The sequence below is a fragment of the Zeugodacus cucurbitae genome, chromosome 6 (assembly GCF_028554725.1).
Source record: "Zeugodacus cucurbitae isolate PBARC_wt_2022May chromosome 6, idZeuCucr1.2, whole genome shotgun sequence".
Lineage (NCBI taxonomy): Eukaryota > Metazoa > Arthropoda > Insecta > Diptera > Tephritidae > Zeugodacus > Zeugodacus cucurbitae.
In genome coordinates, this window is record NC_071671.1 from 62,922,338 (window position 1) to 62,937,283 (window position 14,946).

General features: G+C 34.9%; 2 protein-coding genes across 9 annotated transcripts in view; one reads left to right on the forward strand and one right to left on the reverse strand.

The window, feature by feature from the left end:
* Shoc2_2 (Leucine-rich repeat protein SHOC-2) overlaps positions 1–4,000 on the forward strand; it is a 62,455-nt gene extending 58,455 nt beyond the window's left edge. For 6 of the 7 annotated variants that reach the window (XM_054233447.1, XM_011179645.3, XM_011179651.3 and 3 more), the window contains one exon: positions 943–4,000. In XM_054233447.1, coding sequence (XP_054089422.1) covers positions 1,072–3,240 — 2,169 coding nt within the window. In that variant the 5' untranslated portion in view covers positions 943–1,071 and the 3' untranslated portion in view covers positions 3,241–4,000. Of the gene's footprint in view, positions 1–625; positions 786–942 lie in introns of those variants that run through there. The other variant, XM_011179652.3, reaches the window with a different exon arrangement.
* A 2,979-nt stretch (positions 4,001–6,979) lies between these two features.
* Positions 6,980–14,687, reverse strand: Lgr4_0 (insulin-like growth factor-binding protein complex acid labile subunit). 2 transcript variants are annotated; one of them, XM_011179655.3, is made up of 5 exons: positions 14,665–14,687; positions 8,951–10,267; positions 8,679–8,895; positions 8,296–8,555; positions 6,980–8,229 (listed from the first exon to the last, which is right to left on the reverse strand). In XM_011179655.3, the coding sequence occupies exons 2-5, from the start codon at positions 10,210–10,212 to the stop codon at positions 7,266–7,268; spliced, it is 2,703 nt and encodes a 900-aa protein (XP_011177957.2). In that variant the 5' UTR covers positions 10,213–10,267; positions 14,665–14,687; the 3' UTR covers positions 6,980–7,265. The 2 variants fall into 2 exon arrangements, with proteins under 2 accessions (XP_011177957.2, XP_011177955.2); XM_011179653.3 differs by lacking the exon at positions 14,665–14,687 and adding an exon at positions 14,293–14,647.
* Between the last annotated feature and the right edge of the window lie 259 nt (positions 14,688–14,946).

The window sequence follows — 14,946 nt, forward strand, 5'->3', positions numbered from 1 at the left end:
TCCGGTAATATGATCTCTCTAGAAGCATCTGAATATTTGTTCATTGATATGTATCCATATTGATCTTCAAGAAGGTTCCCACAAAGCTAAAATTCCATAAAAAAACAGGTTGAAAACAAATCGCGTCATTATCTTGTAAATATATTCGTGTGACGTAATTAACTGACAAGCAGGCATAAGAGTGTGTCATTAATATGGTTACTTGGTACGCACTGCCATGCAAAATATGAATAAAATGTTTTGTGATTTCGCTAGAAAAGTGGAATTCTAAATAACAAGTCAAATAAAATTTAATTAAAAAACTAACCGACGTAGCTACAGAGATACCTCTATTTGCGAATATGATAAGAAAGTGTTAAGCACATTAATTATAAAGATAACTTTGCATTTAGTGGCCAGCAGTTTATAAATGAATACACTAGATACACTCTGTGCCTGCTGTTGTTGTATTAAGAAGCAACTATTAACGTTTATTTTTGGAAAGTCACAACTCATTTTAAGCATAAGACCTACAGCTGAAATAGATAAGAAGAGCGCGCTACTAAGTTAGTAGAAGTTAAGAAAAAACAGTTGACGTAAGAAGAGAGAGCGTGCGAGAACGAATTTAATTTTTAGAGTTATTGATAACTTATCAAAATGGTGTGGAGCAGGTGTGGAAAGAATTGGCAAGTGTGCAAACGAGCGCGGAACTTGCCTAGACTCAGTTTGGGTTGGGTTATAGAACTAATAACAACGAAATTTTGTTCACAATGTTTTTTGATACGATTTAGAATATTCAGCGAAAAGTGAGAAAATAACTATTTGTGGTTTTAATTAAATAAAAATTTATAATAATTCTTACTACTTTATCTATTTGTTTATAACATGTATATATTATATAATAAAATATATTTACTTCATTTTACTAATTACGTAATCATTATTTCTTCCTCCACTCCACAGTTCGCAACATAATCAGCTGATTCGTGCATCATTACCTCTCCTCCGCTTACTGTTATCTACGCCCAGCAGCTCCACTTGGGCGCTTTCGAACCAGTTGCTGCCGTACCTAGTCACTAGAAACACAACACAATGCAGCTCTTACGTACACACTCCGGAGCGCTAAAGCTTCCGATAATCTACGCTTCTTTGCTTTTACTCTGCTGTCTACTCGTTGAAGGTACGCCCGCGCCTAGCAAAGAGGCAATTAGTACGGTAAATGCTACCGCCACAACTGACAGCAACAACCAATACAACTGCCCAGCTGATTGTCAATGCGTTTTGACGCATAACACACACACCCCAATGTTGCATGCGAAATGCACCAGTTTGGAGGGTTTACGTCTATATGAGGCCAAAGAATCATCACTGCCCATACACTCGGTGGACTTGTCTTACTTGAATTTGAAACGCTTGTCACACCCGCTGGAGCGGTTACCCAGCGTCACCTCCATCGATCTGTCGCACAATGAACTGCACGAATTCGGTCATTTGGGGCGTCGCATTAAGAAGTTGAACCTCAAGCATAATCGCATAACATCGAGCAAATTGTCCAAACTGCCGGCGCATGTGCAAGTTCTGAATCTACAACATAATGACATCACATATTTGCCATTGGATTTGACACGTCTGTCAAATTTGGTGACACTCGAATTGAGTCACAATCAAATCAATTGCTCATGTGAAACATTGGAGGTGCGCAATTGGCTGCAGGAGCGTCATGTCTTCATGGAACACGCCGTCACCTGTACGTATCCCGTCGAAGTGAAAGGTAAGTCATGGTTGCAGGTGAAACAGTCCGACATTTGTGAGCATGAGAAGAACGGACGCCTCAACGATGAGGAGGACAATGAACTGATGATGGGCGATCAACCAGTTGAAGGTTCCGGTGATCAGGACGATGAGGATGAGTTGGGTAAAGCTTTCATCCCACTCGATAAAGCAAGCACAGCGAAGACAAATGTCGCACAACTCGATACTGTTGAGGGTTCAGGCGATTTGAGTGATGTCAATGCGCCTGTGAACTTAGCTATGACTACAGTTTTGCCAGCCGTGGAGAGTTCGCAAGAACATGTAACCACCGATGCGCCACCACAGCCAATCGAGCAGGAGGAAGAGGATGATGATGGTTCTGGCAGCGGTGCTGGCATACTCATCATACCCAGTATTGCACGTGACCGCTTGATCACAGATGATTTCGATACACCCGATGAGGATGACACCGATGACGCATTCGACAGTAAGCCAGTGGAGGAGCCCAAACCCGAAGAGGAGGGTGAACAAAAGGAATCAGCTGATATTTTCGGCGCCGGTATGGGCATATTCGATACTGATGAAAGTGGTGTGAAAAACGCACAAGCTGCGGAACCTGTTACAGAGGAAGCCATTGTACCGGTTGTACACCACAACGTGGAGGCCGAGGGTGTGCCCGATGTAAGTACTGAAGGTACAACGAATGGTGAATCAAGCGCCGTTCTGACCGCAAACGTGGCTGGCGAACAGAAGGACGACAGTAACGCCACATATTTCCTATTGGCCGTACTCGGCTTCATTGTGGTCGGCTTGATACTCTATGTGGGCATCAAGCGCTGCAAGCACAGTCGCAATGCCGCACACGACGCTGAGAATCCACGCCAAACCGAATTACTCGACATGGATAAAAAGAATTTGGGCAAACCGTTGCGTAACGGCAACGAACATGCGCCACTCATTGGCGATCAAACCAAATCTGATCTCGCGAAACCGATCAACGGCACCGGCCAAAAGAAACCCTACGACGCGAGCGATGTAAAAGATGGTCCCGGCCAACAACAACCACTGCTGAATGGCAGCAATGGCACATCGCCAAACGATCAAGTGAGCAAAGAGCAAGCAGCACCAGTGTCAGAGGCATCCGCACCACATGAATACCATCCGATCACACCGCGTTACCCCACACCGAAGTCGCCACGCGCCTCCAAATATGCACAATACCCACAAGAGGGTGCCGAACACAACAACAACAATAACAACGATGATAGTCATCTACCTTCGTCGCCGAAGCTGGGACGTTACTCGCCAGTGTACTCACCCGAAACGGGACGTGTCAAGATCAAGTTGACCGAAACCCCCCGTCCCAAGACACCGATGTTGGTGACACGCAGCAAATCGAATGCGGGTGATATCATAACGACGCCTGTAGCGGCAACGAACGGCATCGATAACAGTCTGTCTGTGCCCGGTGTGCATGCGCCGACGGCGACGCTGGTGAATGGCCACTAAGCGGTGTGGCGTGACGCGATGCGATGCATTGAAAAGTGTGCCGAAAGCGAGCCGAACACGAGTGTGCTGCCGCGTACGCGTCGAAACGGTGCTAAACGAACTAAATGCTACTAAATTAAATTTTTAATGAAATACAAACAACTAAAAATGAAGAAAATACAAACATCTGGCAGCGCGAATTGTATAGGAAAAGAGACTTTGGAAGTTTTTTTTTACAATTGAGGTGAGAAGGAAGGGTTGAGGTGTTAGTCAAATGAACTAGTTTATAAGTAGGTTCATAAACGTTTTACTGACGATGTGACCACTTTGAGATCGTTATTAAGTAGCTGGTTGAAGTTATAAATATAATATTGTGGTAATGGTGTCTGAGCTATGACCTTCATTGGAGTTTTTTTTTTGGCGTGAGAGCTTAGTATATATATTAAATTATTTTTTAAATATTTCACAGTTATTTTCAAGTCTGCACTTTCAAATAATTTATTGTTATCTTTTATTTTGTAAACATACTTTTATTAACCACTGTAACATAATAATTGTAAATCTATTAAGAAAAAAGCGGAACACTTGTGCCAAGAAATAGTGCCTTAGATTAAAGAAATCTTTGTTTCAAAATAAGGTACAACAACAAAATATTATTAAATAAGATAAATAAAGAAATTATAAATATTAAATAGTTTACTAAGCTTCTAATGAAAATATGCACATATTCTTATATATTCTCGTAAATATCGCGCAGACATTATAACCAAACTTGCTTAAGTGGATTTTTTCCTCTTGAAAAACTTCGGTATTTTCGTAAATTTTTGCTCAAATGAAGAATATTTACATACAAATAACGCAAAAATTAATTTTATTATACAAAAATATGTTTTTATATACTATGGACATATACTAAGCTCCAAGTCACATTAGAAAGTCAGAGACCGATCAAGAATCAAGATTACGAGTTCAGTGAAAAACTCGAAATTTAGGGCCATTTTGGAAAATAATTTGATTTTTAAAGCTTTTAAATGTCACATTTTAATAAAAATTTCCGTAAAAACATCAGTGAAGTCCAGCCTTATACCAACCAGCACTTATGAGTATGAAAAACGCTCCAAACGGCCTTCTTAAGCCAAGCTGCGCGAATTAAATTAAAAAAAAATGGAAAAAAATAAATATCAGCCAACTGTTGAAGACAAAACTAACGAAATTACAGTTAGAAAAAGCAACATTATAATGTGATAGGTTAATTATATACATACATAAATTATTTAAATAATAAAACTATTTTTCTTTTTTTTTTTTGTAAATGATAAATGCAGTTTTGTAAAAACAAAAGTTCTTTAAAACAAAATATTTGATACTTACATATATAATTGTATAAAGCGCGAAAGCAAGCAGAAAACTAATGTGAAAATTTATATTTAAAAGTAAAAAAAAAGTTTGTATTTTAAAATATTTACTATATTTCGAACTATATATTAAAGTCTAAATAAATATATATATATATATATACACACAAAAATATATATGTAGTTATAAAGAAGAAAAAAAATACTATTTAATACACGCCTATGTATACAGTTATGTATTCTACGTGAATGCGAAAATATTATATATTTTTCGAAATTGTTTTTGTAACGACATGTACATTCTAAATGTAATGACTACGAGCTGTGCGTGAAAAGCAAAATATTAAAGAAAAAAGAAAAAAGAAAAAGAAAAACAAAAAATATATTATAATTTTGATATAAAATTAGTTTTAAGCGATGTGTTTTAGCCAACAAGCATATCAAATAGTTTGAGTCAACAAAATGTAGCGAAAAAGTAATTATTAAAAAATATTTTTTGTGAAAGTTTCGATTTTTTCAAAATTCAATTTTTATTTTTATTTTAAATAAAATAAAATTTTAGTTTTTTATTTGATAAATTAGCAGCACTGCAGTTGATTTAACTAAACATTTGATTCCTTCTTAGTTAGTTTAATGAAAATAAAATTTGTTTGTATGTAATTATAATGTATTTAATGTAATTTTAGCGTAATACCAAAGTTATCTATTATGCATACATACATACATACATACATAAAAGAGTTTCTAAAGCATTGTAATTTTTAGTTTGCTTTAAACAACTATTTGCGCCTACTTTTCTTTACTTACAATATATTATTTCCTTTATTATATAATAACAGCAACTACTTATTAGAGGAGCTTTTCATTTGTCTTAAAGAGAAACAACAACAATTATTGCATAAAAATAACCTAAGCTGCCTGTAAACAAAATGCGCAAAAATACATAAATATAAACATTAAAAATGTTTTAATTTTTTCCTAAAAAAATTCTTTGCAAAATTAGTTTTCAGTCTTAAAACTCACAGCAATTTTTGTTTTAATTTATTTGTGCTTCACCGCAAAATGTGTATGTATAACAGTTCATTTTAGTTTTATTGTATAGAAATTCTAAACATTTAACTGCTATGATTAAAATATTTCTAAAATTCTATTTAATTTAATTAAAAATAAAAAAAATAATAAAAGAAAACGAAATATAAGCAATGTTTTTTATTTGGAATGCTGCAGACGTCGGTCGGTGAAGGAAATTATTTCCACACCATTTTTAATTAAATTTAATAAAAAATATATAAAAAAAAATTATTATACTTTTTATTAGTTTTTTCATTGCTTTCAATTTAATTTTTATTTAAAATAATTAATTTATTTTTTTTATAAATTTAATTAATGATATTATTAATCGTATTCATTTAATTCATTTTATTAGTAATAACTTAATTTTTATTAAAAATAATCAATTTACAATTTTTTTATTAAAAATAATTAATATAAAACTTGTTTTATAAAAAATAAGAATTAATGTCATTAATTTTCTTCTTATATTTTTTATTTAAAAATTTATTTTTTTTTTATAAAAAATAATTATTTTTTTTTAAAAAGTAATGTAATTTTTTTTTATAAAAATAATTTAATTTTTTTATAAAAATAGTTTTTTTTTTCATACAAATAATTATTTTTTTTTATGAAAATAATTTTTTTTTTATAAAAATAATTTAATTTTTTTTATAAAAATAGTTATTTTTTTCATACAAATAATTAATTTTTTTATAAAAATAGTTATTTTTTCATACAAATAATTAATTTTTTTTATAAAAATAATTCAAAAAATTTTTTTATAAAAATAGGTACATAAAATTTTTTTTATTAAAATAATTAATTATAATTATTAATTTTCTTCATTTAATTTATTTGTGATTAATAAACACTTAATTTTTAATAAAAATAAACAATTTCAATTTTTTTTAATTAATTTAAAATATTTTTTTGATTAAAATTAATTAGTTTAATTTATTTTAATTTAATTCTGTAAAAAATTTCATTAAAATTGCGTCAAATAACGATATTCTGCTCAATTCCTTCCCAAATGCCCATACTGCGCTCTCAGTCACGCAGCTCTGCCGACGTTGCTGCGCTCTGCCTGCGCTTTACATGAAAATTGCCGCGTGCACCAACTACCAGTTTCACCAGGCGATCGTAAACAGCAGTAGGCAGCTGCTGGGTGCAAAAATTCATAGCCAAGTCACACTGAGCAGAGTCAACAACCAACTTAATACACAGCTGGCAGCGCCACCTGTGAGTGAAATTGTCGACAATGGTTGAGACAGAAAGCGGCCGCCATAATGCGCGTTTAGTTAATACACAAACCATTTAACATAGCGTGCACCAAATGAAAAGAAATTTGTTAATAAATTGACTAAGTTTATTTTATTATAGTATCGTCTTTTAAATTAATACATTATTGTTACTTTTTGTAATGGATTTAAAAAAAAATACAATCTTCTAAGTGTCAAGTGACTAACAATATTACTGCTAATTATGCATATGCATTATACTATTACAAGTTAAATACTTTTTGTTAAACGCAGCGACACACACACAGTTGTATAAATAAATGTATGTATTTATGTATGTGATGGAGCCCCCCTCAAGTGCATCAGCAGTAGTCCTCCAGTAACTCTTATTGTACCTCAGCTAGAAAAGCGTTTCACGCATCGGCTTATGCACTACCACAATGGGATCCCTATCGGATGAAGTTGATGAAGTCTCGCCCGCTGCAGCTGCTGCGGCTGTGAAATTACCGCTCGCACGTCTATTCGTCGAGTTCAGTCGCTTCTTGCGTCTACCGCGTTCGGCAGAGTTCGTCGCTGAATTTCCGCCGCTCGATGAGGTATTATGCAATTCCGCTATGGAGGAATGCTCCGCATCAATTACCACCTGGAAATCACTGTCATCCGACATGGAATCGCGCGGTTTGCTTACGCTACCGAAATAATCCTCCACCGCTGGCGCCAATGGACTGTCGGCGAGTGTCGCTGCCGCTCCAGCAGGTGTTGTTGGTGTTTTCGGTTTGCGACGCGCAAATGGACTGCCCGGTTTGCTATGATCTTCAAATTCGGGATCCGTGAGGAACTCTACGCTGTCGGTGCGCATGGTGGCACGTTTGAAGGGCGGTATTTCGGCCACTTTAGGCCGTCGTTTTGTATACGGACTATGCTCATAGCCCTGGAAGTTCGCTATTTTCTCGGCGCTTTGCAGATTCTGTGACTTCAAGTGCGCCGCTGGGAAGCGTGAACCTTCAACGCTCAAACGGCGACTGCGTGAATTGCTATACGCCACATAGCCGGTGCGTGCGAAAGGTGTTATATTTTCTGTGCGCTCTTTCACACGATTCGACAGCATTTCTTCGCTGCGGAAGCGCTGACGATCGTCCAACATCAAATCGGCATCCTCGATATCGCCATCGGGATTGGTTTGTGAGCGTCGTAACTTGTTGCGACGCGTGTGGCCCGATTCGGTCAGATCCACCATGGATTTTACAGGACGCTCCAGCTTCGGCATGCGTATGGCATCTTCGTAGGAAGGCAAATTGTTCTCGTAAGGATGTGGCGCATTCGGCGTGCCGGCCTCCTCAAGCATACGTTGATTTTGTTCGCGGCTGAAAATATAAATTGCGAATTAATTTAAATTGTTAAATTTTGTAGTTCAAAGCAAAAAAACTTACATCTCCATCATTTCATCACGATTTTGTCGATACTCCTCCCGATTGCGTCGCTGCTTTCGGCTTTTCACAAATTTCTTGAAACCGGTATATAAGAGTGTTCCTACACCTAACGCTAACAAACACAACATTATCACAGTCCATGCTCGCTCCGCTTTGGAAGAGCGTCCATTCGGTATCCAGACATTACCACAAGCGCCTTCCCATGTCTTACCGTAGAGGTAGGAGGGTGACGCACAACGTACATTATTGCGATCCTTCAACTGAAATGACAGAGAGGAAATATTTTGTTTGAACTATTTTGTATTCATAGAATAGAAATATCCAAAATTAAATAAAATAATATAATAACTTTATTAGTCCTTTATTAGCCTAATTATCTCTACCTTCTGTGGAGCTGCAGTCAGAAAATCGTAAAAGTCGATGAAGGTTGGATCATGGCAGTTGCAAATCCATGGATTATCGCTAATCCAGACAGCATCCAGATAATGGTTTGAGCGAAAATATTCAGCCGGTATTGGGTTCGTAAAACGATTGCCATTCAAATACAACCAAGCCAATTCCGGAAACCCGGCGAATGTTGAGTTTCGTATGCTCGATAGTCTATGAAATTCAAATTTTTATCAAAAAGTTTGGGACACGAGGAAAATCTACTTACTTGCAGTTGCTCAAATCCAAGCGCTGTAGCGTTTCGGAGTGCATGTTCGATGGAAACTCCTTGATAAGTGTTTTGGACAAGTCGAGCCGCTGTATTACCGATAAGCCTGTGAAGGCATTGCCATCGATCATAATTATTTCGCAACCGCTTAAGTTGATTTCACGCAGTGAATTCGATACAAGTTTCGTAAACTTCTCCATAACATTGCGACTTAGGTTGACCGCAACGAGCACATCGTTGGAACGGAACAAATTCTTATCGAGTCGCGCTATTTCGTTGAAGGACAAGTCGAGCGTCGTCAAATGTGCGAGTTTAACGAATGCATTCGGTTGTATGTTGCGCAGCGAGTTACGGGCCAAGTCCAACGTCTGTAACTGAGTGTTATTGGCGAAGGTATACTGGTCCAGAATGCGTAGCATATTTCCACGCAGATGGGCGCGTGATAAACTTGGAAAGCCACTCAAATTTATTGCATCCAAATTGCAGTAGGAGGCATCCAACTCCAAGAGTGTTTCAGATATTAACGCATCCTTGAATTCCAAAGCGAAATTCCACGAAATGTTTAAAGTCTCCAGATTTGGCAGACCTTCGATGAGCGATAACGGTATGTGTAGCAAACTGCAGTTGCTGAGCTCCAGCACGCGTAAGGTGCTCGATGGTATATTATTTAGGGTGCTGAGTGGATTACCCGACAACACCAAACGCTCCAGCGCAGGCAGTCCATTTATGAGATGATCACCGCCAACTGTCGTAATACTGCAATGCTCCAGTTCCAAATTGGTCAGCGATTCACTGATTAGCGTTTGTTCCAACTTAAAACCGGTAAAGATTTCTAAGTTATTGCCACTTAAACTGAGGTGCTTCAAGCTAATGGCATTGCGAAAAGCTTCGTGTGGAGTTAGATCCAACCAACTGTCAAAACTATTATTTTTGAGCAGTAATACACGTAGCGCTGTAAATCCTATTAGCGCATCAGCATCCAGCTGGCTTATATTATTGTTTGAGAGATCTAAGTAGACGAGTGATTCGATGTCGGCGAATTGTGAGGGAAAATGATCGAAATTATTGCCCGACAAATCGAGATGATCGATGGGTAAATCCGCAAAGTTGGGATACTCCGTTAGGCCCTTGTGTGCACACTCCACGCAGAGGCTGTCGAGCACCCAAAAACATTTACAGTTTTGTGGACAATTAAGCGCCGTTGCTGACATAGTGAGATAGAGCAGCAGGCTGATACTGAGGTAATGGCGGAGTTGTGACATTTTTTACACAATGAAGCGACAATCTTTTTGGTGTGTTATGTGACATAAAGATGTGCTGAAAGGGAAATATGGAAAATATTCATATACAGTATTAGAAAATAAACCCATGACATTTTATATTTAGAATAGGCAAGCTTTATACCAAGAAAAACGTTAAGTCATTCATAGTGGATATATATAAATATAATAATTTCCATTCCATTCTTTATAATCTTAGAGATCAAATAATTTAATTCGTTTTCTTTCTAGAACTATGATCAATGGACCTAAAAAGTGACTAATCTCAGAGTAATTCTTAAAGTCCTGGATTTTTTTCCGGATGTTTTATAGGTATTCTTATATAATAAATAATAAACAATTTTCTTTACTGCTAGAAGTAAATTAATAGATTTGAAAATTTGTCTTAAAAAATTAAAATTATGGCAAATATTGATAGATTAAAGGATCTGTTTATAGATGGTACGGCATTTATAATTATTAAGAAGAAAAAATATTTAATTATTTCAGAACGTAATAATTTGTATACTCTCGCAACAAAGTTGCTAAAGAGAGTATAGTTTTGTTCACATAACGGTTGTTTATGTCATCCAGAAATAAAAGAGTTAGATCCGGATGTCTGTCTGTTCGTGCAAGAGATAAATTGAGTAAAAATTGATACCCTGAGGAGGTTGGTATTGGAAATGGACGAAATCGGAACATGCACACGCTCACAAAATGGCAAAACCCGAAAATATATAAAGTGCCATAACTAAGCCATAAATAAAGTTATAAAAGTTATATAAAATTTGGTACAAAGGTTCGCACTATTAAGGGTTATATTTGGATGTTGTTTTTTTTTTGAGGAAGTGGGCGTGTCCTCGCCCCTATTAAGGTTTTTGTACATATCTCGTAAACTACCTATATCGACCAAACTCTCTAGAGTCGTTTCCTTCAGCCATTTCCTTATATAGCTCGAAAAAGAAAGAAATTATATAATAACCACGCCCACCTCCCGTAAAAAATGCTTTAATTCACTAAGGAACAACACTATAAACCTTAAGCAAACAGTTGCAATGGGCGTAGCTCCGCCAACTTATGGCTCAAAAATAAAATCTGCGAAACTACTCGACCAAATTTAATGAAATTCGGTTCATAACATTTTCTTGTCATCTCAATGATATGTTTTGAAAATGGGCCAAATCGGTATGCAGCCAAGCCTTCTTTCTATATACCAGAACTTTGAAGTCGATCTGAATAGTTTACTTTACAATATATAAAGTGAGCACTATTGAAGATATCGGAGCAGAATTTTGCACAAATACTGCAATTATAGTATAGCATCGCCCTTCTGTCGCCGTAATCGGACCATAAATATTCAAGGGCCCATACATTGAACATGAAGACCTCAGAGCTTCGAATAAAAAGTTTACCGAAAATGTAGGTAAGTGTCTCAGATGTTTTGAAGAAATTCAGAGGGAATATTTTTCTTCTAATAATATGCCTCCGTGCCAAAAATGATTGAAATTTTCCAACTAATAAATTGCGAGAGTATAAAATATTCGGTTACAACCGAACTTAGCACTTCCTTACTTGTTTTTAATTTACAATCTTTAACACTCAAAAAAACTTTTATTCGTTTAGCTGAGTCATTTCTGCAGGAACTTAATAGTAGCACAGATAATAAAAATAATCAATCGAGAAAGCCGCGGATGGTTACAAAAAAATGGCTTTATACATGAATTTTCTTAATATATGCACACACATGCATTCACACATCCGTATACACCTGTTTAAATAATTTGCATACGTTTTAAAAATGTCGCAACTCCACAGAAAATTCATGATAATAATTGTTTACAATGTTATCGGTCAATCTTTGACGTCTGTATGTATGTTTGCATGAATGTATGGGTGTTTTTAAGCGCATAAACAATTCTTTAAGTGTGTGTATTAAATGTATTAATACATTTACGCATGTATAGCAGTATGCACGATTATAGTATAATTAACATTAGTCAAGTCAGTTGTTTTAAATTAATTTCTAGTATAATTTTCCAAGGTTCTTCAGCGCTCATTGGAAATTGCGCCATAATAGCGAATTTCTTTCATTTTATATATGTGTGTACATATGTAAATATGTAAATGTAATAAGTATTATATTTGCATATGTGTGTTGAAGAGATAATGAACTCTGATAATAGACAATTTTCAAGTGTAAATGAAAAGTAAAAATACTTTGTTTTATACAGATTACTGGACAAAAGATAGCGATAGTGCGAAGTTGCTTTTCATATTTACAGACAGCTGTGTATGTTTGAATATATGTATGTTAAGTTGTTTTGGTCTGTTTCCGTTGTTATGAAAATATTCGAAAATTGTTTATATATAAATGAACAATAATTATTGAAGTTATTTGGTCATATTTAAATTCGTACTAAGGTGTTACATGACTTCAAAAATTGATTTTTTTGTTTGATTGTATAGTATTAAATTATAAAACAATCCAGTCAATCCGAGTAATATTTTGGAGTTATGTCTGAAGAAGTTGCGCGTTCTTTTTACGTATTTTGACGAAGGATTTTTTTTTTAAATTTTTTTTTTAATTTATTAAATATATATCTTTAAGGTAAAAAGAGTTTGAACTAAATATTTAATTTACTATATTTACAAAAATACTGAAAGTATGCTTATTTCAGTTTTTATTTGCTCATAAAACTTCATAATATTATACATTTTTTCCGAACTATAAAATATCCAACAAAAAGCGTCCACTTGCTACTATATTTGTATGCAACACTGTATTAACAACACTTGCTTATGAATTCTTATCAGCTTTATCTTTACGTATCAATGTAAAAATGCATGAAAATATAATAATAAAATAAGCCTACATACACTATATACATACATATATATGTATGTACATTGCATTCCACAAAGAAATTAGAAGAACACATGGTTCCATTGTAAGAAAATTTGGAATAGATTACCATAATATCATAATTATCATTTGCCGCATTAACTAATGTAACATTCAATTGATTAATAGAAAATAGAAGTGGTATTATTACCAAGGCTATAATTGGAATGAATAAAATATTTCTTTTCAAGCAATATTAGTGAACTTTTTCAAAAGTACATATTAACTGCTATATCATGAATTTGTCTACATTAGGATGGTCCTTAAATATAGAAAGACGTTATATATTAATTTTGTACTACTATTGTCCAAAAATGCATATATAAAATTCATTTCTTAAGGGGGCTCTTGTGGAAATTTGAGCTTTCAACTCTATGTGACACGTCGTTATTTCCAAAACTAACTTTTGTATTTGATTATCTATCTGAATTGTACTAAGTCAAAACCAAAATATATCTGAGTTGTGAATTTTTATCTTTATATTTATCGGATGCGATTGCAAAAATATCCATTAGATATTTTAGGGTCATCCTAATGTATATTCCTCTAATATTTAAACATTATAGTTCTTTGTTCGAAATTTCACAATATCATCGTAGTTTTTAGGTCTATATTCATATCAAGTTATACCTCGAGTTAAAACTAGCAATTTTACAGAATATTAGAGTAACCTGTGTTCTCGAAATATAATTTACACACCTGTCGTAGAGGTCTGTATTTGAGCAGCGGAACTATGTAGCTAATTTTTCTTTGCTTTACACGAAGCTTATCAGAAATGAAAACACGTCCGCCGAAGAGCTTTGTCAAATACAAATATTGTTATGTGTATACTAGATACTATATATGTATACATATAGTTACACAAACAAGGTGTACAATTAATACATACACAAGTGTGCATCCTTAGTTTATTTATGCCAATTAATTTGTGCAGTGTATATAAAAAACCGAGTTATCAGCAATAACGTCACTAAGGAGATAATTTCGCTTTTTAGAACATTAAATTTGAATGCATGCGCTTAGCATTACTCGTATTTATTTATAGTATTATACATATTATATGTACTAAAACACATTAAAACCAAAGAGAGGTATTTATTTGCCTTATCACAACAAAAGCACAAACAACACAACCCATATAAGTATGTTGATATGTATCATGAACATATTATTAGTCATACCTTAATACTTTCAAGCACCGTGCGCGTTATGAAGAATACTATTTTTTTTAAGTAAAAACTAAAATATTTTTATATAATTATATAAAAAATATTGATTATAATTAAGTATTTGTTCGGAGTGGAATTTTCATGTATGTAACTCGATTTATTTTTTTGTTCGCCCGTAATGCACTTGCACAATAATGCCTGCCTCTTTATTGCTGTTCACATATTTCAAATTTTAGCTTTCACTTCCTCACTGCACCCCGCCGCTGATCTAGTATATATTTCAGCTATCACAATGTGTATGTGTATCAAAGGGTACGGCGCGTTTTTCCTACGGTTCGTTAACGCGACTCATTCGAAATTCATTCGATTACTGATTGCATTTACCTGTTGCGTTCAGCATACGGATCGGGTTGTCTTATCAGCAAAAGATACTCACTTAGACACACACAGACACATGGACAGAGTCACCAAATAATAGGCGGCCCTCCTTTCATTCAACACTTTTACATATAACTCTCGCCCGGCATGGCTAACGTTCCGATAAGATAAGCCACATTGATAACGGGGTACGCATTGTCTACAGTTTGACTCCTATTCCGTTTCAAGAAATATAAATATAAATATGTGTGTATGAATATGAATATGTGTGAAGATTAAATGGGCAAG

Bases quoted from the DNA above. Each gene is read 5' to 3' on its own strand.
- Lgr4_0 (XM_011179655.3), bottom strand. From the start codon at position 10,212: ATGTCACAACTCCGCCATTACCTCAGTATCAGCCTGCTGCTCTATCTC. The intron at 8,556-8,678 runs GTAGAGATAATT...CTGTCATTTCAG, and splicing joins TGACTGCAGCTCCACAGAAG to TTGAAGGATCGCAATAATGT. The intron at 8,230-8,295 runs GTAAGTTTTTTT...TTATATTTTCAG, and splicing joins CGTGATGAAATGATGGAGAT to CCGCGAACAAAATCAACGTA.